Source organism: Heterodontus francisci, chromosome 35, assembly GCF_036365525.1.
Source record: "Heterodontus francisci isolate sHetFra1 chromosome 35, sHetFra1.hap1, whole genome shotgun sequence".
NCBI lineage: Eukaryota > Metazoa > Chordata > Chondrichthyes > Heterodontiformes > Heterodontidae > Heterodontus > Heterodontus francisci.
Genome location: NC_090405.1, coordinates 40,986,938 through 41,011,579, shown reverse-complemented (window position 1 = coordinate 41,011,579; position 24,642 = coordinate 40,986,938). Strand labels below are relative to the sequence as shown.

The following is a 24,642-nucleotide window of genomic DNA, read 5'->3' as shown; positions in this document are numbered from 1 at the left end:
CTTGCTCTGATCATATCTAGAATCAGTGTTGGCACCACTGTTCTATTTTTCCTCTGTCTCTATCATCTTTCTTTCTTTCTTCCTTTCTTTTCAGCTGTTTCCCTCTACTTTCCTCACCCCTCCCTCTTTCCCCCTCTCAGTTCCCCCCTCTCTCCCTTCTCTGTTCCCCCCCCTCTCTCTTCGCCCCCCTCTCTCTTCGCCCCCCTCTCTCTTCGCCCCCCTCTCTCTTCGCCCCCCTCTCTCTTCTTGCCCCCCTCTCTCTTCTTGCCCCCCTCTCTCTTCTTGCCCCCCTCTCTCTTCTTGCCCCCCTCTCTCTTCTTGCCCCCTCTCTCTTTTCCCCCCTCTCTCTTTTCCCCCTCTCTCTTTTCCCCCTCTCTCTTTTCCCCCTCTCTCTTTTCCCCCCTCTCTCTTCTTGCCCCCCTCTCTCTTCTTGCCCCCCTCTCTCTTCTTGCCCCCCTCTCTCTTCTTGCCCCCCTCTCTCTTCTTGCCCCCCTCTCTATCTTCCCCCCCTCGGTCTCCTCCCCGTGTCTCTTCCCCTTCCCCCATTTCCCCCTTCACCCACTATTCCCCCCACCCACTATTCCCCGCCCATTTCCCCCTTCCCCCATTTCCCCCTTCCCCCATTTCCCCCTTCCCCCATTTCCCCCTTCCCCCATTTCCCCCTTCCCCCATTTCCCCTCCCCCCATTTCCCCTCCCCCCATTTCCCCTCCCCCCATTTCCCCTCCCCCCATTTCCCCCTTCCCCCATTTCCCCTTTCCCCCTTCCCCCATTTCCCCTTCCCCCATTTCCCCTTCCCCCATTTCCCCTTCCCCCTTCTCCCCATTTCCCCCTTCTCCCCATTTCCCCCTTCTCCCCATTTTCCCCCTTCTCCCCATTTCCCACTTCTCCCCATTTCCCACTTCTCTCCATCCCCTTCCCCTCTTCTTCCCCCTCTTCTTCCCCCTCTTCTTCCCCCTCTTTTCCTCCCTCTCTCTCTCTTACCCCCGCTCTCACCCCCGCTTTCTTACCCCGCTGTCTCTCTCACCCCCGCCATCCCTGACCTCCATCTCTCTTCACCCAGCCCCCATCTCTCTTCACCCAGCCCTCTTTCCCCCTTCCCCCCTCTCTACCCACTTTCCTCCCCCCTTTCATCCCCCTCTCTCTTCCCCCTCTCTCTTCCCCCTCTCTCTTCCCCCTCTCTCTTCCCCCTCTCTCTTCCCCCTCTCTCTTCCCCTTCCCCCTCTCTTCCCCTTCCCCCTCTCTTTCCCTTCCCCCTCTCTTTCCCCCTCTCTTTCCCCCCTCTCTTTCCCCCCTCTCTTTCCCCCCTCTCTTTCCCCCCTCTCTTTCCCCCCTCTCTTTCCCCCCTCTCTTTCCCCCCTCTCTTTCCCCCCTCTCTTTCCCCCCTCTCTTTCCCCCCTCTCTTTCCCCCCTCTCTTTCCCCCTCTCTCTCTTCACCCCCCTCTCTCTTCACCCCCCTCTCTCTCTTCACCCTCTCTCTCTCTCTTCACCCTCTCTCTCTCTCTTCACCCTCTCTCTCTCTCTTCACCCCCTCTCTCTCTTCACCCCCTCTCTCTCTTCACCCCCTCTCTCTCTTCACCCCCTCTCTCTCTTCACCCCCTCTCTCTCTTCACCCCCTCTCTCTCTTCACCCCCCTCTCTCTCTGCACCCCCCTCTCTCTCTCCACCCCCCTCTCTCTCTCCACCCCCCTCTCTCTCTCCACCCCCCTCTCTCTCTCCACCCCCCCTCTCTCTCCACCCCCCTCTCTCTCCACCCCCCCTCTCTCTCCACCCCCCCCCTCTCTCTCCACCCCCCCCCTCTCTCTCCACCCCCCCCTCTCTCTCCACCCCCCCCTCTCTCTCCACCCCCCCCTCTCTCTCCACCCCCCCCCTCTCTCTCCACCCCCCCCCTCTCTCTCCACCCCCCCCTCTCTCTCCACCCCCCCCTCTCTCTCCACCCCCCCCTCTCCACCCCCCCTCTCTCTCCACCCCCCCCTCTCTCTCCACCCCCCCCTCTCTCTCTCCACCCCCCTCTCTCTCTCCACCCCCCCTCTCTCTCTCCACCCCCCCTCTCTCTCTCCACCCCCCCCTCTCTCTCTCCACCCCCCCCTCTCTCTCTCCACCCCCCCCCTCTCTCTCTCCACCCCCCCCTCTCTCTCCACCCCCCCTCTCTCTCTCCACCCCCCTCTCTCTCTCCACCCCCCTCTCTCTCTCCACCCCCCTCTCTCTCTCTCCACCCCCCTCTCTCTCTCTCCACCCCCCTCTCTCACTCCACCCCCCCTCTCTCACTCCACCCCCCCTCTCTCACTCCACCCCCTCTCTCACTCCACCCCCCCTCTCTCACTCCACCCCCCCTCTCTCTCTCCACCCCCCCTCTCTCTCTCCACCCCCCCTCTCTCTCTCCACCCCCCCTCTCTCTCTCCACCCCCCCTCTCTCTCTCCACCCCCCCTCTCTCTCTCCACCCCCCCTCTCTCTCTCCACCCCCCCTCTCTCTCTCCACCCCCCCTCTCTCTCTCCACCCCCCTCTCTCTCTCCACCCCCCCTCTCTCTCTCCACCCCCCCTCTCTCTCTCCACCCCCCCTCTCTCTCTCCACCCCCCCTCTCTCTCTCCACCCCCCCCTCTCTCTCTCCACCCCCCCCTCTCTCTCTCCACCCCCCCTCTCTCTCTCCACCCCCCCTCTCTCTCTCCACCCCCCTCTCTCTCTCCACCCCCCCTCTCTCTCTCCACCCCCCCTCTCTCTCTCCACCCCCCTCTCTCTCTCCACCCCCCTCTCTCTCTCCACCCCCCCTCTCTCTCTCCACCCCCCCTCTCTCTCTCCACCCCCCCTCTCTCTCTCCACCCCCCCTCTCTCTCTCCACCCCCCCTCTCTCTCTCCACCCCCCCTCTCTCTCTCCACCCCCCCTCTCTCTCTCCACCCCCCCTCTCTCTCTCCACCCCCCTCTCTCTCTCCACCCCCCCTCTCTCTCTCCACCCCCCCTCTCTCTCTCCATCCCCCCTCTCTCTCTCCACCCCCCCTCTCTCTCTCCACCCCCCCTCTCTCTCTCCACCCCCCCTCTCTCTCTCCACCCCCCTCTCTCTCTCCACCCCCCCCTCTCTCTCTCCACCCCCCTCTCTCTCTCCACCCCCCTCTCTCTCTCCACCCCCCCTCTCTCTCTCCACCCCCCCTCTCTCTCTCCACCCCCCCCTCTCTCTTCTCCCCCTCTCCATTCTTCCCCCATTTCCTCTTGTTCCCATCACTTCCCATTTCCCCCATTTCATCTTCCTTCATTACCTCTTCCCATTTCCCCTCTCTTCTTCCTTTTCCTGTCTTTCCCCTCTTCCCCCCCCCCCCCCACCACCAACCCCTGCTCTCTCTCTCTTTCTCTCACTCCCTCCTGTCTCTCACTCTGGTAATGCTATTCACACAATGAGATGTTGTTAATCAGAGAATTGAGGCTACAGTCTTGTACCTCATCTCCTGCCAACATATTGCAGGATACCCCCTTTATTATCTTGCCTTCAGCAATTCTACAGCAGCTGGCCTGCTTTACAGTATTACAGTTACAAAATATCCTTTTATAAAATGCAGTTATTGATCAGGAGCCTGAAGCAAGCAAATTACTAACTTCTAATTGGTCTGAGTATTTACTGCAATTACTGAGATTCTTACCGAGTGTGTGGGCAATGGTCTTAAAGGAAGATATCAAGTTAAATCAGAATTGCAAGCTGCCATAATTCTAGGCCTTAGGCAGGTCTAGGTGTCTGATAGTTGGTGACTGTTTTAGCTGGATATGTCAAGTTAGTGCACAGGTACACACCTGTGCCATGTCAACAGCTCATTAGATACTCCTATAAATCTCATTCAGGTGTTCACTTGTATACAGGTGTTCACAAGTTGGCATGATTGGGCCTGCTGTTATTAATAAAGATTCTATTTGGCAATGCCAACACATTGGGTACAAGTATGAATGTGCACGAACAAGAAAGAGATTAGAATTTTTTTCCATCTGGTTTTCCTTCCCATGTTTCTGTTCCCTCACCTGAGGGAGCTTTGCTGTGGTCCTATTCCACAAATTCCAGGTGACCCCCACCACCTTCCTAAGTTAGCCTATATCCAAAGATTAGTTTTAATGGAGACTGCCAGCAGCCTAGCTTGAGTCCAGTCAAGTCTGCATTAACATCAAGCCAATTCTAGTGGGGTTTTGATGGCGAGCAGTCCAGAAATGAGAGTCTGGCTGATTTGCTCCCCTCTCTGACCCCAAGAAGCAGAGGCCAATTATTGACCCCTTTGCACTCTGCTGTGCTGAGAGCAGCTAACTAAGCACAGACCAGGGTTCAAACCTGGGACCCTCCATGGTCAATCCAACTCAGCTGCTCTCTGTGTAAACCAAGTGGGTACACAGTAAGTAAATGTAACACTCAAAAGGATAAAAAGAGCTTTCATTTATATAGTGCCTTTTGCAACTTCAGATGTCGCAAAGCACTTTACAGGCAGTTGCACCACTTTTGATGTGTATTCACTGTTGTGCTGAAGGAAATACTGGCAGCCAGTTTGGGCACAGCAAGCTCCCAGAAATAGCCATGAACTAAATGACCAGATAATTTGATAGGCTTTGACTGAGGGATAAATATTGGCCAGGACACCAAGTCCATTCCCCCTGCTCTTGTTCAAGATGGTGTCATGGGATCTTTTATGTCCACTTGAAAGGGACAGACGAGCCTCGGTTTAACGTGTCGACTTGACATACAGCACCTCCCACAGTGCAGCACTCCTTCAGTACGGCATTGGAGTGTCAGTTTGGATTATGTGCTCAAATCTCCAGTGTGGGACTTGAATCCTCAACCTTCATGACTCAGGCAAGAGTGCCACGCACTGAGCCACGGCTGACGCTAAGATTTTACAAAAGATCAGCAAAAATAGTAGAGCACTACCATCCTATTCAGGGGATATAATCTCCCACCCCAACTGTTAGTCAAACTGAAAATCTATTTGGAAATTAGTTCAATTCTGAAGATAACATTTCTGATGTCTCAGGGACTGATATAATAATCTAAAACTGCCATCAGCTTGCATATGCACTCTTGGTTACGTATTGATAGCAAGAGATTAACACCCTATATAGATAAGATAATGTAACTTTCCATTTAGTCTGGGCAATTAATTCCGAAGTGTTTGAGGAAAAAACATAAAAGCAGTCGATTCGGTAATATTTGCACTACAAAACTGCTGACTAGTTTCTGAGTTTGAGATGAATGGTGTCCTGTGATTGAATGTGTGAAAGGCTGTCTTGCATTAGAATTATTTGGTGCCTTTCAAGACTTTAGGCTGTCCAAAAGCGTTTTACAGCCAAGGAAGTATTTTTTGAAGCCAATTCGCACATAGCAAGTACCCACAAACAGCAAAGTGATCATGACCAGATCATCTGTTTATAGTTGTTGGTTGAGGGATAGATATTGGCCAGGAGAACTCCTCTGCTTTCCAAATAAGACTGTGGGATCTTTTGCATCTGCCTGATAGGGCAAATGTGGCCTCAGTTTAATGTCTCTTCTGAAAGACAGCACCTCTGACTTTGCAGCACTCCCTCAGTATGGAACTGGAGTATCAGCCTAAATTTTGTGCTTATGGCTCTAGTACAGAGCTTGAACCCACAACCCTCTGACTCAGAGGCAAGAGTGCTGGCAACAGCTGACGTATTGATAAGTCTCCTGCCAAATTCTGATACAATATCATCCCAAATTTCTTTCTGCACTAGCCATTAAGCGAGGAGTAAAATCCGAATGACTAAACCCAAAGCTGTCTAGCATTATTACAGGAGCGCATTTAATGTGAAAATTCTGATGCTTACTGATTTAATCTGCCTTTTTAACACTCGTTAGCCCAAACCACACCCAACAACTAACATGGTCACACACACATGCTTTAATTATTTTTATAGAATTTTGGCATCTAGAAAGGAGTGTTGTATAAACCTTGGCCATTATCCAAGCACATACTGATCACGATTCATAGCACGAACAACTCTGAATGTGTTACAAGACTTCGCTTTCATTGTTGGTATTGAATGCTTTTTAATTAGAACATTGATTTATTTGCTGCTCTGCCTGGGCAGGATTGAACTGAGTTTTTTAAAAAAAACAAGTTGGAATAAGCAAATTTGCAGGTGTGGATATTTCTTATATATTTGGATGCAGACTTTACATGAATTATTTATAGAGAATTGTACATTTTAAATTAGTTTCTTCCTTGTTTAATCATTCCATAGATTAAATAGCTACTAGTGATCTGCAAGGGTCTACAGCAAATGCATCCTGCATGAGTGGGCTATCTTGCTTAGGGGATATTGTATGATGCACACAAATTTCCAACAAATCTAATGACCTGTGTTGTTAATGACACTGTCTTTGGGCACTGCCTCTCTTCCTTTCAAAACTGCCATCATTATCCCCTGCCCCTTCCTCAAAAATCGACCCTTGACCTATCCATTTCCTGCAGGTGCCACCAATTCTCTAGCCATCCCTCTTTGTCCATGGTCCTTGAACAGCTACCTGCTCACCTGTCCCACAATTCCCCTTTTACATCTGGTTTATGGCCTGCCTACACCATTAAGACCACCCTGGTCAGAGCCACCAGTGATGCTGTCTGTGACCCAAGCTGTGACACTTTATCACCTTTTGACCCTGCTACATCACTTGCCATGGTAAATCACATCATCACCTCCACCTCTTATGTGATGCACCTCAGTCAGACTCCCCTTCATGGCTGCATTCCTACCTATTGTTACAAGGATTTTTTATATTGAAAACATAAGATTCTGTGTGTTTTAAAAAACTGAAACAGGATTTCAGTGGACATGGAGACAGCTGCAAATAACTGAAGTTTATTAATGTTTTGAAAGGAAGTTCAAAACAAAAGTTGAACTCGATGGGTGTTTTGAAAGGAAACTGAACTTGTACACTAGGACAGGAAAGCAGGTAATTTCAAGAAAACCAGCAAGGGGTTTGAACTCTTGGCTACTCTTAGAGTGACAAGAGAGACTTTATGATTGAGTTCTGGAAGTTTCAATTTTGAACTGTTTAAAAAGCCAGTGAGTTGGACAAAGAGCAGACATTTGAAATTTGGTTTTGACCTGCCTGAAGATCAGAGAGGAAGACCCAGAAAAAGTGTTGCCTCTCTCTGTAATGGAATCCTGGATCTCTTGAGTAGATATCCAGTATTTCAAAGGTGGCAGATTCCTACTGCCTCCTGTCTCTGAAGAATCCCTGCATCAAGTGTGGTTCCTGTTGCCTCCTGTGTTTTAAGAAATCCTGAAATCAGAAGAAATCTTCTACTGCTATACTGCTGCTGTAAAACCTAAGACCACCTGTTGCTGCACACTTAATGGAGGACCTATGTGAAGCCTGCTGAAGTTGAATTTCCTTGAACACCTACCCATCACAGATTGTTCATCAACTTTGCCTGGAAAGACTTTGAGTGGCATCCAACTATTCAACTTTGTGACACCTCACAAACCGAAGAATTTCCAACCAGAACATGACAAACTAAGTTATTTTATTATTCCTTTAATTCCTATGAAACAGCTGTAAACTAAATTCCTTTTCCCTGGTTAACCTTTTTTTTTGGATGTCTGTATGTGTGCATGAGGGCTAGAGAAATAAGAAGCTTTTTGTTCATAGATTTACTTCATTATTGGTTAAGACTTGGTGTCATAACAAATAGTTAATTTTGTTGTTCATTAAAGAAACCTGGTAGGTGTGCTTTATTCTGGGGATAAATAGAGTATCTAATTGGCTGTTTTTCAGTAAGTGGGAAAATTTATTGATATGCTGTGACCCATGGAGAAGTGTGACTGAATTAATACTATTCCTACACAACCAGTGCATTTCCAGCTCGCATGCGGTCAATTCCAGACTCCCCAACGATCCGTCCTTGGTGCTTTCACCCCTGTAGCTACATGCAACCCTTCAGTGACATCATCTGCAGGCATGAGGTCAGCTTCAACATTTGTCCAATGCGCAATTCTACTTCACCACTTTCCTTAATCCCATTGCCATTTGTACTTTTAGACTAATGGTAGTCTCAAGGTCCACTAATGTCCTTTAAGGAATGAAATCTTCTGTCCTTACTTCGTCTGGCCTGTATGAGACTCCAGATACGCAACTCTCTTAATTACCCTCTGTATTGGCTCAGAAAGCCACTAGAAGACTTACCGTTTGACATTATGTTGTGGAGCTGGACTACGTTACAATGGAACTTTGGAAAACCGAAGGCATCATTTTCAGTCCCTGTCAAAAACATCATGTCTACCTCTCTACCTGGTAACAGGCATCTTCTGCATTCTGTTTGACCCAGAGCTGAGCTTCAAATCCTGTATCTGACCCATCATCAAGACCACATACTTCCACCTCCCCAGTCTTGCTAGCCGCTACTCTGATCTTCCCCACCACCCCTACTCTCCTACTGACCAAATAAAAACCCTTTACCCATATCTTTATTACCTCTAGATGTGACTTCTTCAATGCCCTCCTTGCGGACATTCTCTGTACTTACCAGCACAATGCTAAATTCATTCCCGGACCGAAGTGAGTGGATTACAACCAAGGCATTGTAAACAAGACTGACCTGACTTAAAACTTGACCCTGTCACAGCCAATCTGATAGCTACATTATAACCACAACCTTAATGTCTCTCCTTTTTTGGCAGTAATCTCTAGAACCAGTAGATCATTTGATTCTATGTACCCACCAATAACATGAAACAGGACTTGAATTTGTTGTTTGATTGCTCACTGCTGTCAGGCAGCACCCCATCCACTCAATGAAACTAAGTCAAAGATAATGTTGGAATTGTGGATGAGTTGGAACATTTTGTACATTCTGGGGTAGAAATTGGGCCTCATTGCAAAAAAAAAGGGAACAAAGGACAGTTTTGAGGGGCTATGTCCTGTATCCCAAGGCTGCCCAAAATACACTGATGCCATATTGGCCTCGGACAATACTCGGGTATCCCGGGCGGCCACCTTGGACTGCGGTTAGGCCTTTTGAAAATGTTATTTTGGGGGCCAAATGCCTGTTTAATGGACCCTTGAGGAAATTTGCTTGCACTGAGCAGAATGGGCACTGTGTGGCTGTGCTGTACCTCAGACCATTGCTGGCCTGCACTCAGCCACCTTCCCGTTCCCCTGTCTGCCAGTTTGTTTCCACTCCCCGCCTCCACACTGGGACTTGCCTTCGATCTACTGCTGGTGAGGCAAGTGACCCAAATTAAATTGGGCCAAATGGGCAAGCTGCCTTTGGATGTGCCCTCAACTCAGCCTGATTATTAAAATGAGGCACAAGGCCTCATTTCATTGAGGCCTTGGGCCTACCTGTTCAGGCTCGAGGATCATTTCCTGCAGGTACTTTGCTCCCTTAATGTTGCAAACACACTTCTACCCCTGACCTTTGGAATCTTTTGGGCATTAAGTCCTTTTTTCTTTTATTAATAGGAAGGGTTTATACCATCAGTAGCTCTTTAAATAATTACTTTACGGTAACAAATTATTATGGCATTCAGTAACTATTATTAGTATTAATCTTTTACTTTTTTTTTTGTGACTCAGTTAAGAGGCAATGATGTTATCAGGAGAACACTTGGAGGAGTTGCGGTGCTTGCCTGTGCAAGGGAGTTGAGTCTCCACCATACATCAGTAGTTACATTCCTAGCCTGCGGCAAGCATTTCAGATTTCATTATTTCAACTATGAGCTGTAATTCTCCTTCCTTGCTCTGTCTGGTACAGTAACTCATTCCAACAAATTCCCAAGCTGTAATATCACCCCTCACTGAGAAACAGAATAGTTGTTAAATTGCAAAAAAAATTGAGGAAAATGTTAAAACTGAAATTAAATGAAACAGGGCCTGAAAAGTCTATGGATGACCACATGTCTGCGTCAACCATTTGTGTGCAAACACTTAACGTAATTGCATGACGTTCCTTGGTCCTTTAGTTAAACAGAACCATTGATCCATTTATTTAAAGCTGATTAATGCCTCAGTTATGTTGGAGATGAGGAAATTTCATGGGGCTGTCTTAAATGTTTGCGCTTGAATGCTTGCACAGGGTTATTTCCTTGGGAGATGAGGCGAATTTTTTTTCAGTGAGTTATTACAATCAAGAATGCACTGCCTAAAAGGGTGGTGGAAGCAGATTCAGTAATAACTTTCAAAGGGGAATTGGATAAATACTTGACAAGAAAAAAAATGCAGGGCTATGGAGAAAGAACAGGGGAGTAGGATTAATTGGAAAGCTGTTTTAAACAATGGCACAAACATGATGGGACCAAGGGCCTCCTTCTGTGCTGTATGATTTAAAGGAGATTAGGGATGGTGAACCACTAACTCAAAGGCCATCAATTATAGCTTTTCAATTGTGCCTCTAGCCTGACATTACTGAAGATATTTTACAAGGATTTGATTGAAGAGGCAGCTGTTGAACTTTGCTTATGTTTTACTGTCTCATTTAATCTCCGAGATTCCTCCATGTAGTGAAAAAATCCAGAGACAGCATTCAAATCGTTAGGGATCTAGTCACTACGGATGCAAGCAAGCCAACAAAGCTCCAAATGAATTGCTTTTCCTCCCTGAGCATTTCTGTGTAATAAATTATGCATTACAATTGGATTAGGGTTCTGAATTTTACACTAGTCTGAATTGAAATAAAGTACTTTTGTCATATAGTTGACAAGATTGTAATTTGGTTGAGGGCTGAGTGTCTTCCAACCGCAATCTTCATTTTGTTTTGAATTAGCAATTGTTCTTCAAAGAGTGCTCTACCAGTGTATCTAGATAGTGTGGGATGTAACGTAGTTAAGTGGCGCTATTTGTAATTGTCCTATAGCTTTTACTCAGAACTGACTCTAAGAATGGTGCCTATTTCAATTGCTCCTCCTTGGCAGTTGTGCCTTTAGCTGCCTAGGCCCTAGGTTCTAGAATTCTGTCTCTAAACCTCTCTGCCTCTCTATCTCTCCTTTAAGATATTCCTTAAAGCCTACCTCTTTGACCAAGTTTTGATCACCTATGCTAATTAGTTTAGTTTAGTTTTAGTTTAGAGATACAGCACTGAAACAGGCCCTTCGGCCCACCGAGTCTGTGCCGATCATCAACCACCCATTTATACTAATCCCATATTCCTACCACATCCCCACCTGTCCCTATATTTCCCTACCACCTACCTATACTAGGGACAATTTATAATGGCCAATTTACCTATCAACCTGCAAGTCTTTTGGCTGTGGGAGGAAACCGGAGCACCCGGAGAAAACCCACGCAGACACAGGGAGAACTTGCAAACTCCACACAGGCAGTACCCAGAATTGAACCTGGGTTGCTGGAGCTGTGAGGCTGCGGTGCTAACCACTGCGCCACTGTGCCGCCCTAATGTTTCCTTATGTAGCTTAGTGGCAAATTTTGATTGCCAAAAAGTGTTGAGCCATTTTTGTATGGATGTGAGAATTGGGTAAATTGATTAGAACATGAGAACTAGGAGCAGGAGTAGGCAATTCAGCCCCTCGAGCCTGCTCATGGCTGATCTCATCTCAGCCTCAACTCCACTTTCCTGTCTGTTCTCCATAACCCTTTAACCCATTGCTAATTAAAAATCTGTCTATCTCCTCAAATTTACTCAATGTCCCTGCATCCACCACCCTCTGGGGTAGTGAATTCCACAGACTCACTACCCTTTAAGAGAAGTAATTTCTCCTCATCTCTGTTTTAACTCTTCTACCCCTTATCCTAAAACTATGACCTCTCGTTCTAGATTGCCCCACCAGAGGAAACATCCTCTCTACGTCTACTTTGTCAATCCCCTTAATCATCTTATATACCACAACTAGATCTCCTCTCATTCTTCTAAACTCTAGAGAGTAAAGGCCTAAACTGCTCAATCTCTCTTCATAAGACAAACCCCTCATCTCTGGAATCAATCTAGTGAACCTTCTCTGAACTGCCTCCAACCCAATTACATCCATCCTCAAGTAAGGGGACCAAAACTGTACGCAATACTCCAGGTGCGGTCTCGCTAATGCCTTGTACAGTTGCAGCAACACTTCCCTACTTTTATTCTCTATTCCTTTAGCAATAAATGCCAAAATTCCATTTGCCTTCCTTATTACCTGCTGCACCTGCATACTAGTTTTCTGTGATTCATGCATGAGGGCACCCAGATCCCTCTGCACCGAAGCACTCTGAAGTTTCTCTCCATTTAGATAATTTTCCTTTTTATTCTGCCGACCAAAATGGATAACCTCACACTTATCCACGTTAAACTCCATCTGCCAAATTTTGGCCCATTCACCTAACCTATCCATATCCATTTGTAAATTTCTTATTTCTTTATTGCAACTTACTATCCCACCTTTTTAGTGTCATCTTCAAATTTGGCTATAGTACCTTCTATCCCTGCATTCAAGTCATTAATATAGATTGTAAATAGTTGGGGCCCGAGGACAAACCCTGTGGCTTTAAATCAAGTTGGTTTTTCTTCATCAGATCGTGCAAACTGGCTTATCAGTCTTCTTCCTATTGGTGTATAAACCATGTCTGGTGAAGACATATTTATGTCTAATTACTGACTCAAAATGTGGTTAATAAACTAAAGCCAGAATACTGTCACTGCATTGAAATGTTGGGTTACCTCAGCTATTCACTCATTCTTATTTGGTTACTGTCAGCCATGGCTCAGTGGTAGCATTCTTTGCCTCGGAATTAGAAGATTCTGGGTTCAAGTCCCACGACAGAGTCTTGAGCCCATAATCTAGAAAATTACTTTAGTGCTGTACTCAGGGAGTGCTGCACTCTTGGAGAAGTTAAACCGAGGTCCTGTCTACCTGCTCAGTGGACATAAGAGGCACTATTTTGAAGAAGAGCAGGCAAGTTCTCTCCAATGGCCTTGCCAATATTTATCCCTCAACCAGTATCACTAAAAACTGATTATCTGGCCATTATCACACTGCTGTTTGTGGGGGACTTCCTGTGTATTTCCTATATTAAAACAGTGACTGTACTTCAAAAGTACTTAATTGGCTGTAAAGTTCTTTGTGATGTCCTGAGGACATGAAAGGCACTATTTAAATGCAAGCTCTTCTATTTCTTAGGCAATGAAAAGCATCAAAAGTCCTAATCTGAAAATCATCTCAATCACCACACAATCTCCTGTTTTTGCTTTAACTAGGTTATAGCTCATCCCATCGATTCTTCGTCATGTGTTTTTTTTACTTCTTCCCTGACTCCATTGAAATGCCTCTTCATTTTTTAATGTTTCAGTTCTAATGAAGGGCTGTCCATCTGAAGTGTTAATTTGTCTGTTCTCTCCACAGCTTCTGATTGACATGTTTCCAACATTTTCTCTTTTTGAAACATTGATTTGTTTTTCTGGCCGTTGTTAAATCATATCTTAAAGTAACACTGGTTTAAATAATCCAGTCTTAGAGATGAAATCGTCACTAGACTTTAACAGATTTTTCCAGTACCATAAGCAATCTTGTAATATTTGATATATTACCACTTTTCAAGCAAAAGGCTTTAATTTTTGTGCTAAAATCCAAACAAAGCCAATATATATATTTGCATTTTTGGGATTACGAACATACGAATTAGGAGCAGGAGCAGGCTGCTCGGTCCTACGAGCCTGCTCCGCCATTCAATAATTCAAGGCTGAACTGATTACTCCAATCTCCACCTACCCCCGATAACCTTCCACCCCCATGCTTATCAAGAATCTATCTACCTCTGCCTTAGAAATATTCAAAGTCTCGACTTCCACCGCCTTTTGAGGAAGAGAATTCCAAAACTCATGACCCTTGGAGAGAAAAAAAATTCTCCTCATCTCTAATAAAAGCAAAATACTGCGGATGTTGGAAATCTGGAACAAAAACAAGAAATGCTGGAATCACTCAGCAGGTCTGGCAGCATCTGTGGAAAGAGAAGCAGAGTTAACGTTTCGGGTCACTGACTTCACTGCTTCTCTTTCCACAGATGCTGCCAGACCTGCTGAGTGATTCCAGCATTTCTTGTTTTTGTTTCTCCTCATCTCTGTCTTTAATGGGCAACCCCTTATTTTTAAACAGTGATAAAACTCCTTTACTTATAAATAGAAGGGGGTAAAGATGGAAATCTCTAAAATATAACATTTTCAAATTTGCCTCAACATTTTAGTGGTCTGAGATGATGAGATTCATCATTTCAATCAAACCTCATTTAGACAATGGTTCTTTCTGCTCAATTACTTTGTACTTGTTCATTTCCACTGAAATGATTCAGATACACAGTAATTGAACATAAAGAGTCCAGTTACGCTATGTACATTTGGTGGGACTTGTTCATTATTCCAGGCATCACTCATAACCACTTAAAGAGGCAAGGTACACTCACTGAACACCGATCTCATGACAACAATTGTAGGTTGGAGAAACCATGGCATTAATTTAGCTAAAGATCATTCAACCCGGCGCAGTGGTTAGCACCGCAGCCTCACAGCTCCAGTGACCTGGGTTCAGTTCTGGGTACTGCCTGTGCGGAGTTTGCAAGTTCTCCCTGTGATCACGTGGGTTTCCACTGGGTGCTCCGGTTTCCTCCCACAGCCAAAGACTTGCAGGTTGATAGGTAAATTGGCCATTGTAAATGGCCCCTAGTGTAGGTAGGTGGCAGGAGAATGGTAGGGAATATGGGGTTTATGTAGGATTAGTCTTAATGGGTGGTTCTTGGTCGGCACAGACTCGGTGGGCCAAAGGGCCTGTTTCAGTGCTGTATCTCTAAATAAAATAAAAATAAATAACCCATCTGCATTCCATTTCTGTCCTGATATTTTATAATGCAGTGCTGTGTTTTCATATGTGTTGTGATGTTGCATCCAAGATTTGGACAAAATGCCTTGCATAGAATGTACAGTGCAGAAACAGACTATTTGGCCCATCTGGTCCATGCCAGTGTTTATGCTCCACGCGAGTCTTCTCTCCCCCCTCTTCACCTCACTTTATCAGCATAACCTTCTGTTCACAAGAACACAAGAAATAGAAACAGAAGTAGACCATATGGCCCAACGAGCCTGCTTCGCCATTCAGTACAATCATGGCTGATCTTGGGATTCAATTCCACTTTCCTGCCCACTCCCCATATCCCTTGATTCCCTGCGAGACCAAAAATCTATCTATCCCACCCTTAAATGTATTCAACGATGGAACATCCACAACCCTTCCTTTCTCCATCACGTGCTTATCCTTAAATACATTAATGCAAACTGCCTCAACTTCAGTGAAGGCATTGGAGAGAGTTCAGAAAAGATTCATGAGAATGGTTCCAGGGATGAGGAACTTCAGTTATGAAGATAGATTTGGAGATGTTAGGACTGTTTTCCTTAGAGAAAAGAAAGCTGAGAAAGAGATTTGATAGAGGTATTCAAAATCATGAGGGGTCTAGACAAAGTAGATCGAGCAAAACTGTTCCCACTCATGAAAGGATCGAGAACGAGAGTGCACAGATTTAAAGGAATTGGTAAAAGAAGCAAAAGTGACATGAGGAAAAACTTTTCCACGCAGTGAGTGGTTAAGGTCTGGAATGCACTGCCTGGGAATGTGGTGGAAGTTCAATTGAAGCATTCAAAAGGAAATTAGACTGTTATATAAAAAGGAAGAATGTGCAGGGTTATGAGGAGAAGGCAGGGGAGTGGCAGTAGGTGAATTCCTCATTCGGAGAGCCGGTGCAGACATGATGGGCCGAATGGCCTCCTGCACTGTGGCAATTCTGAGATTCTGTGAATGACTTCTTATGGTCAGGAGTCCCACATTCTAACCGCTCTTTGGGTAAAGAAGTTTCTCCTGAACTCCCAATTGTATTTATTAGTGACTATCTTGTAGTTATGACCCCTAGTTTTGGTCTTCCCCACAAGTGGAAACATCCTCTCTACCGCTACCCTATGCAACCCTTTTAGAATGTTAAAGATCTTGTCAAACAAGTTTTTGTATAAACCTCCAATTAGTGGACTAGATGATTACTTGGCATCGTGAGTCCAATTTTAGTTGAAGCATGCAGAAAGGAATTGGGTAGATGCTGAATCAGCAACAAATGGAGGTATTGGAGTCGGCCCAAAGCAGTGTTTTATAATTGTGAAGCAAACTGAATTAAGATGGAAGCTGATTCCCATTGACCAAACCTTAAAATGGGCATGCAAATAGATCCATACATCTGCAAATGAGCCAAGAGCTTGGCTGTGGTTGCTTTGTAGTGGATATTGTATATGCTAATTCAAGCTCATGCTGGTCAAGACACAATATTGCTTTCAGTTGCTGTCAAGTATTCAGATTAAAAGTAAGCGAGCCAAGTGCGTCACAACTGATGATGAAGCTTTTTTCTATGAGGAGTATGCCAAATAGGAAGCATACTGGTCAATGAAATACCATGCAACTGGCTTCTTTGTTTTAGTCATGGTACTAGTCAAGGGGTTAAAGGTTCTGTTACAACCAGGTGAGGAAAGGGTCTCCGGCTCCCCTTTCGCCCCTTCTCTGGTTTGACCGCAACAGGGTTTATCTTTTTAACACACTGATTTAACTTACCACCCCAGTAAGCACTTGCTCACTGTTCCTCTAATTATAATTGTAAATGAACCAATCAGACAGGTTTTCTTGAGTTTCAACAAGAAAGATGTAATTTTATTAAACTTATCATTCTAAACCGGTTAAAATTACTAAAATATGCAACACATCCACGCTCACATTCATACGAGAGGCACATCCACACAAATAGATACAAAGGGGAAAAAACAGGGTTGGAAGGTTGGAGTAGAGTCCTTAATAAAATGGAATTTAAATACGGAAGTATAGTCCCATTGTCCTTAGTTGAAATTGAAGTGTTGAAGTCCTCGCTGGGCCACGTGCACAATTTGGGTTGGCTTCTCTGGTTCCGGAAGGTCGAAGAGAGACTTTGTCCATCCTCCTTGTTGATGACTGTCAGGATCTGTAGATATGCGGTTTAGCTGCACCCGACACCTTCCTGGGATTTTGCTGGAGAAGAGGGAGAGATGTTCCTTCTTGGAGTTCAGTTGCTGTCTTTCTCTCTCAGGCAGAATTCACAAAACTCAGAGTTACACAGGCGGGCATGTCATGTGACCACCTCTTTGTTTGAAACAAAAGTTTCTGAAATTCAAAGTTTTTCAGACATACTTGGTGGGGGTGGGGGGTTGGCTCTTTCAAAGTCAATGGGTGTCGATGGCTTTTGACAACCAATATTGACAAAAACCATTCTAGATAATTGAATCAGAGGGCATCCCTTATTCTGGCTAGACTGGGCAATCACCTCTGCCTCCCAGCCGGCCGTTGGCTTCTCATATGCAAATTGTGTGTGGCCATCTTTAGCTGTCCTGTTCTGCTTTTAAAAAGTTATTTGCAGTAATGTCCAGTAAAAAAGTATCAGGCAGAATTCTATGCAATGAAATTAATATTTTCCTTTTGGCATGTGGGTTTTCCATCACAGTTCACTTACGGAAAGTGGCACAACTTCTTTTAATACTCAATATCCCCAGAACAGCTATTATGTCCACAACTGGTAGCTAAGTTGAGAAACTAAGGTATCCAATTCAATACTAACACCCTCAGGAACTTGTTAAATATTATGCTAAATCTCTTCTCATCACAAGATTTATACGCTTTATCTTTGTGAGTTTACCTTTTGTGTATTGTTTAGTAGAAACTGAATGGAAATATTTGCAGGCGGTGTTTTAGTTCTCCTGCGAGCCATTCTGAGCTCAACAGGTGGTGGTCCATTACACCAAAGATAGGTATCATTAGGCATACTTTAAACATGCCCACTTAATATGGACAATAGAGGTAAGTGGCAAGGTGGCATTTCCACTCATTATCTCAGCTGCTTGTATAATATTCTGTACAAAGGTTCTTATTTGGGCTACAATGTGTAAAGTTGCTGTTTATTTGCAGGTTAATGGTATGGCTGTACTTTTGTAACTGCTGTGTTTTGTTTCTGTTGTAGGTTATGGGGCAATGGCAGAGATATCAACAATAATAGAAAAAATACAAGAGTGCTTGGAACAGTCTCCACGGAGAGTACCAGAGCCAACTTTGAAAAGTCCAAAAAATTAAATCTCTTGCTATATTTTATGCAGAAGCTTGATCTTAATGTATTCTGTTAATCAAGGCAAAATTGGAATCAATTTGTTGTTTATAATCCTAATCAAGCTATGCAAGCATCATTATTCCTTGTTGGTTACTGAAACTCAAACGATTGAAAACCAGCATGAGGTGTTGCAAAAGGATTCCTGCTAACATTTTTCTGCTGGCAGGAATTCTGCTGGAAGGCAGTAAGTCCAAGCAGCTTCTGTGAGTCTTCCTCTCTGAGGTGTGATGTTGCCACAGGCACCCTGTCCAGCATTTTGACTTTACCTGTCAAAGGTACATCAGACTGTGACCATGTAGCAGTGATGAGCACCAAACTGCCTCACCCTTGGGCTGCTGGGCGTAGGAAATAGGAGCAGGAGTAGGCCATTCGGCCCCTCGAGCCTGCTCCGCCATTCAAATAGATCATGGCTGATCATCTACCTCTGCCATTTTCTTGCACTATCCCTTGATATCTTTAATATCTAGAAATCTGTCAATCTCTGCCTTGAATATACTCAATGACTGAGCCTCCACAGCCCTCTGGGGTAGAGAATTCCAAAGATTCACCACCTTCTGAGTGAGGAAATTCCTCCTCATCTCAGTCTTAAATGGCCTACCTCTTATTCTGAGACAGTATCCCCTAGTTCTAGCCCTCCCAGACAGGGGAAACATCCTTCCTGCATCTACCCTTTTGAGCCCTCTAAGAATTTTGTCTGCCTCAATGAGACCACATCTGGAGTATTGTGTGCAGTTTTGGTCTCCATATCTGAGGAAGGATGTTCTTGCTATGGAGGGAGTGCAGTGAAGGTTCACCAGACTGATTCCTGGGATGGCAGGACTGATGTATGAAGAGAGATTGGGTTGATTAGGCTTGTATTCGCTAGAGTTTAGAAAAATGAGAGGGGATTTCATAGAAACCTACAAAATTCGAACAGGACTGGACAGACTAGATACAGGAAGGATGTTCCTGATGGCGGGGGAGTCCAGGACCAGGGGTCACAGTCTTAAGGATAAGGGGTAAGCCATTTAAGACTGAGATGAGGAGGGATTTCTTCACCCAGAGAGTGGTGAACCTGTGGAATTCTCTACCACAGAAAGCAGTTGAGGCTAAATCATTAAATATATTCAAGAAAGAGTTAGATATAGTTCTTGGGGCTAAAAGGATCAAGGGATACGGGGAGAAAGGGGGGACAGGGTACTGAGTTTGGATGATCAGCCATGATCGTATTGAATGGTGGTGCGGCTTGAAGGGCTGAATGGCCTACTCCTGCTCCTATTTTTCTATGTTTCTATCATTCTTCTAAACTCTAGAGAGTATAGGTCATATAGGACAGATTGGTCATGCCTGTTGCTGAACTCACCCAGGTTTATGCCACTAGAAGCTGCCATCAGGAGTGTAAGATTAGCACATTGAGTCTGAATTATATTAATAAGTTTCTTTATAGAGCAACAGTTGTTAACGTTTATCATCCGAGGTGTGTGGTGCGTTTGGATAAACTGTTAAGTTATAGTGTTACACCCGAGACTTTATCATATCGTGCTACGCTTCTATCTTGCGTTACCTTTACAGTGGTTTTTCAGCGGTTGTATATGCAATGCGACTGTACATGATGTAAAACAATTTTAAAATAGCTGAAGTAAGGGGTAGACTTTCCAACTGATGGGATCGGTCTAATCAATGCAGAATGTAGGCGTGAGAGCTGGGGATATTGGGGACATGGGGGGGCGGTGGGGGGGGGTTCCCTTCTGCTGCATTCCTGCCTAATTAGTGAAAGAATTTGCATTTATATTGCACCTTTCTCAACCTCAAGATGCCAATAACGTACTTTTGAAGTATAGTCACTGTCTTAATGTAGGAAACACAGCAATGAATTTGCATCCAGCAAGCTCCCAAGGACACCACTGAGAGAAATGACTGGCAATAATCTGTTTTAGTGACATTAGTTGAGGGATAAATGTTGGCCAGGACATTTGGGGTGGGGTGGAAGGGTGGGGCGTAGCAGGGAGACTCTTCTTCGAAATAGTGCAGCACTTAATCAGTAATGAGTGACGGCCACGTCCAGAGATTGAAGACATTCATGAGATCCTCATAGTCGGAGCTGAAGGTGGAGGGCAATAGGAGACTGGTTTAAGAAGATGGTTGATAGTACAGAAAGGAAGCCGGGGGATTATATTTGCTCTTGAGGATGATCCTGGAATAGTGTCTTTGATATAGAAAAGCAAGGCCCAACGGCCCCAGATATGGGCCAGACGGATCTGGTGATGGATGCTAAACCAGTTGTGCAGCAGGTAAGTTCAAGTTTTCACCCTTTGCAATTGAGGAACAAAGCACTCCCTCAGCATTGCACTGAAGTGCCAGCCTCGATTATTGTGCTCAAGTGTCTGGAGTGGTACAGTTTTCTTCCAGCGTAAAGTACAAGAGCTTTATTATAATATTTAGATTTATTCAAACTGCCCCTTGCACTGTCTCCCATCCCTTTTAGGACAGGATCATGCTGTGTTCACCCATCTGCAAAAAAGGAAGCTACATGAGTTTAAAGGAGTTTTTAAAGGGACAGGTGATACAATGAAAATTTAAAGTAGCTTTATTTTAACGGGTGGTGGAGGGAATTATAACATAAAGCATTAAAACATTTAGGAACAAAAAACAACTGAATATTGTCTGCCGAATCGCCAGAAAGTTGATTTTTACAAGTTTGGCACAGCAAAATCATTGTTAAACAATGGATAGGAAAAGGGACAATTACATTACAACCTTTCACTGCTGCTGGGAACAAGACATCTGTAAAATATAGGGTCCCAGACTGGTTGCCAAGTCCATAGAAAGTTAATGATGGACTTGCTCTTAAAGCTTCCACATCACTCTATTAAATGGTTGAAGTGGCACAAGGTGATAGCTAGCCAGTAATATCAGAAGGCACATCAGGGGGCCTTTTTTCTCTGAAAAAATTGAATTAACAACTAATTAGAATCGAGCAACTTTTCAATTGAGAGAAGTAGACTGTAATTTTTATCCTTTTGGGTTTTGTTTTCAGTTGGTCTTAGACTTCCAGCAGAGACAGCAAAGTTACTGCTAATGAGAGAAAGCAGAAAATGGTGGAATGACTCATGGCAATCAACTTCAGCTGTGTCGAGCAGAAACTTTATTGGAGGGTGTTAAATAGGGAATTATGGGGAAAGATGGGCATAGGTTTGGGAGCCGATAATTTGTTCAAGAACTTTGGTAAGGAAAGGAGGGTTTGAGCAGGGGTGATAGTTTGCAAAGACAGGGAAGCTGAAGTGGGCTTTTGAGGAGGGGATTGATGGTGGTGGTTTTGAACAGGAGGGGGACGGTATCTGAAGTGGGAACCACTTACAATGTCTGTTAGCATAGGGGACAGAAAAGGAAGTTGGGTGATCAGCAGTTTAATGGGAATGGAGTCAACACAACAAGAGGTGGCTCTCATGATGAGATGAGCTTGGAGGGGTATGAGAGATGCAAGTGCAAGGGGGGACCTGGGGGGTTTTGATTTGGTGATGAAAGGGGGAACAAGTAGCAGAGGCAGCTGAACAGACAGTCTCAATCTTGGTGAGAAAGAAATTCATGAGATCCCCACGCTTGTTGGAGGTGAGGGTGGAGGGGGCAATTGAATAGGGGTTTAAGAAGATGGTTGATAGCAGAGAAAGGAAGCTAGGGGGTTATATTTTCTCTTGAGGATGAGCCTGGAATATTGGATGACTTTGATAGAGAAAAGCGAGGCTCAGTAGTGGTAGATATGGTCCAGACGGATCTGGTGATGGATGGCTAAACCAGTTGTGCGGCAGATAAATCAAGTTTTCACCCCTTGCAATTGAGGAGCGAAGAAAGAGGCAAGAATGGGAGAGAGTAAAGGTTTTGTTCAAGGCAAGGTCATCAGAGGTGGAAGTGAGGGAATAGTATATCTTTTTCGATCTGTTTTTACCCAGTGGCATCAAAAGTTCCATAGTATTAAGCTATCAGTAAAGAGAAAGTTAATGTGGCCTGTCTCAGCCATGGGCAATCTATTTTAACCTCCTCGTTTTGTAGTCATCTTTGTGTCAAGTTTTTATATTTAGAAATCCCATGTAAATATTTATAATGGGAACTGCCGATAAAAACTTATCATGGCTCTATTACACCCTGTTGGCAGTTGCAGTGCTGCAGAGTCTCAGTTTTTCATCCTCCTGCCCTTTTCCTCAGCCTTTTGTACTAGCAAGAATGTTCAATGCTGCAACCAACTGAACTCGGCTTGCCAGGTTGTAGAAAGTTTTGCTATTTAACTATCAATAAATATTGTTAAAAACTTGCGTGCCCTGTTCTGATGATTCCCCCGCCTTGTAACACTACATCACCCGGAGCCTACACTAAGCCTTGAATCTTTGTGTGCTATGCCACAAGGCTTCGACTAGTATGATAAAAGCATCCAGTTTTAAGTGGAACAGAATTGACATACGCTTCGTCCTTTCCTTTGTGGCTGTTTACAGGTAGAAAGGAAGAAAAAAAAGAGAATCTGGATCTTTCCACAAGAAGTAAGAAGATAAGAGCTCAGTCTGAAGGGTGGTGAAGGGTTGTTGGAGTTTAGAAGTCACAGTGGAGAGGAATTACCTACTACAGAGTATCCTATTTGTCGCAGGTGTCTAGAAAACATGCCATGTCAAATGACGATTTTTAATTCATCGGCTGGGAACCTACATTAAACTTTTAAAAAGGAAAGCTGGAATCCTACATTTAAGTTGTAAAAAGCTAGCAGCCAAGATAGCCACCACAATTTTCAAATTGGAGACACATGTCTAATGAGGTCCCATCCAGGCTAATGGCTTGGATCACCGAGTAGACTATCCAGTATCACTCTCGTTAGTGGGACATTCAAAGTCATCTTGGGACATTAACAGTGGAGACGTACCTCCATGGGGTAAACATTAAAACAATGAGACCCAAAAGAGATTGTGAATTCCTAGACTTGAATCTAATTAAATTGCAAATGTGACACTGGACAATCATGTGACCACCTTCCCATCTGTGAAGAACGAGCAGCCTTCTGCTACATAGACACAAGCTGTTGAGACTTTGAAGCAAGCAGAATCCATAGGAGGGTGTCTCTCTCTCTCCTTCCATCTCTCTCCAGGTGACCTTGGGGGCATTTGAAGCTTGTCTGCTGGCTGGAAAAGATCCAAGGACAAAGACCCCCAGGAAGAAGACTATCTGCTCGACTGTCTCCAAGAACATCTATCAGCTAAGAATGTCAGAACTCCAGATACAGCCAGAAGACAGCTGAATTAACAGACACCACATCTTGGATTTTTTTTGTTCTGGACTCTAATCCAACTGAAACTATTCCTCATCACTCTGTAACCTATCTGTGTGTGTGGTTCGTGTGTGTGTGTGTGAGTGAAAGTGTAGCGTAGTTTATTATTTTACTTAGATCAGGTATTTGGTTAAGTACAATAAACTCACCTCTTTCTTGTTTAAACTCAAGAAAACCTATCCGATTGGTTCTTTTATGATCACAACAAAGGTAAATGGTTAAACACTCACTGAAGTGGTAAGCACAACCGCTATTTTAAAAGGAATAAACCCTGTTGTGGTCAAACAAGGAGGACAAGAGGAGAGCCTTGTGACCCCTCCTCACCTGATCGTAACACAGGAAAGATTTAAAAGCACATTGCACATCTCCTTTCTGCATTAATGTGGGAGGAAGAACTGCCAAGAGGATCATCTGGCACATGATGAATGTAAGGGAACCCAGTGCTTTGAAATAAATCGGTCAGATGGAGAACAATGCACTGGGATCTTTGTGGTTATCACTGTTTAGATAGATCATCCTGTGGTTCACTGAAATGCTTAGACTTTAAGCAATGTCTGGTTAGAAGGTAAATGAGCTGTTAGGAAGTGGTGTGGGTGAGGGGGGATTGATACCGTGACCTAACGTATGTGACCAAAACATAGGTCAGGAATTAGGAACAGGAATTCCACACATGACTTCTGGAATGTCCTTGAGATCTCTGCGCTCCTCCAATTCTGGCCTGTTGCACATCCCCACTTTCCTTCCCTGCTGCCAAAACAGTTTGTGGCTGTGCCTTCGGCTGTCTACGTTCCTAAGCTTTGGAATTCCTTCCCCAAACCCATGTCCCTCTCAACTGTGCTCTCCTCCTTTAAGCTGCTGCTTAAAACCTGCCTCAGTGACCAAACCTCCTTATGTGGTTCGGTGTCAAATTTGGTCTGATTGCGCTGAAGTGCCTTGGAATGCTTTCCTACATCAAAGACGCTATATAAATGCAGATTGTTGTGTTCTCCGTGTTGTATAAAAATAGTTTGTCTCAGAGGTCAATTTTAAACTCCGGACTGGAATGCAGTCTAACGAACATCCGGACTGTCAGCAGGCAGTGGGTGGCCCAGCAGATTTTAAGGGCCAGGTCACAATAGTCGGTTTCCTGATGAAAACGGTCTGTAAGTTGGTGGGAAGGGGCTCCTCGTCCATTAAAATCAGCTGGCAGGACACCAAAGAAAGTGGTCACTGGCGCAAAGGTAAGTTTTGGGGGATGGGGTGGGT

At 44.8% G+C, this 24,642-nt stretch overlaps 1 protein-coding gene across 3 annotated transcripts in view; it reads left to right on the top strand.

The window, feature by feature from the left end:
- The window catches only part of ppcdc (phosphopantothenoylcysteine decarboxylase), a 96,671-nt gene extending 73,155 nt beyond the window's left edge, over positions 1–23,516 (top strand). The window contains exon 6 of one of the 3 annotated variants that reach the window (XR_010969467.1): positions 17,970–18,024. Coding sequence is in view for 2 of the 3 variants with exons in the window: in XM_068015421.1 (XP_067871522.1) it covers positions 17,970–18,079 (110 nt within the window). In the remaining variant the exon portion in view is untranslated. Of the gene's footprint in view, positions 1–17,969; positions 22,396–22,576 lie in introns of those variants that run through there. The other 2 variants (XM_068015422.1, XM_068015421.1) reach the window with 2 other exon arrangements.
- Positions 23,517–24,642: the final 1,126 nt, after the last annotated feature.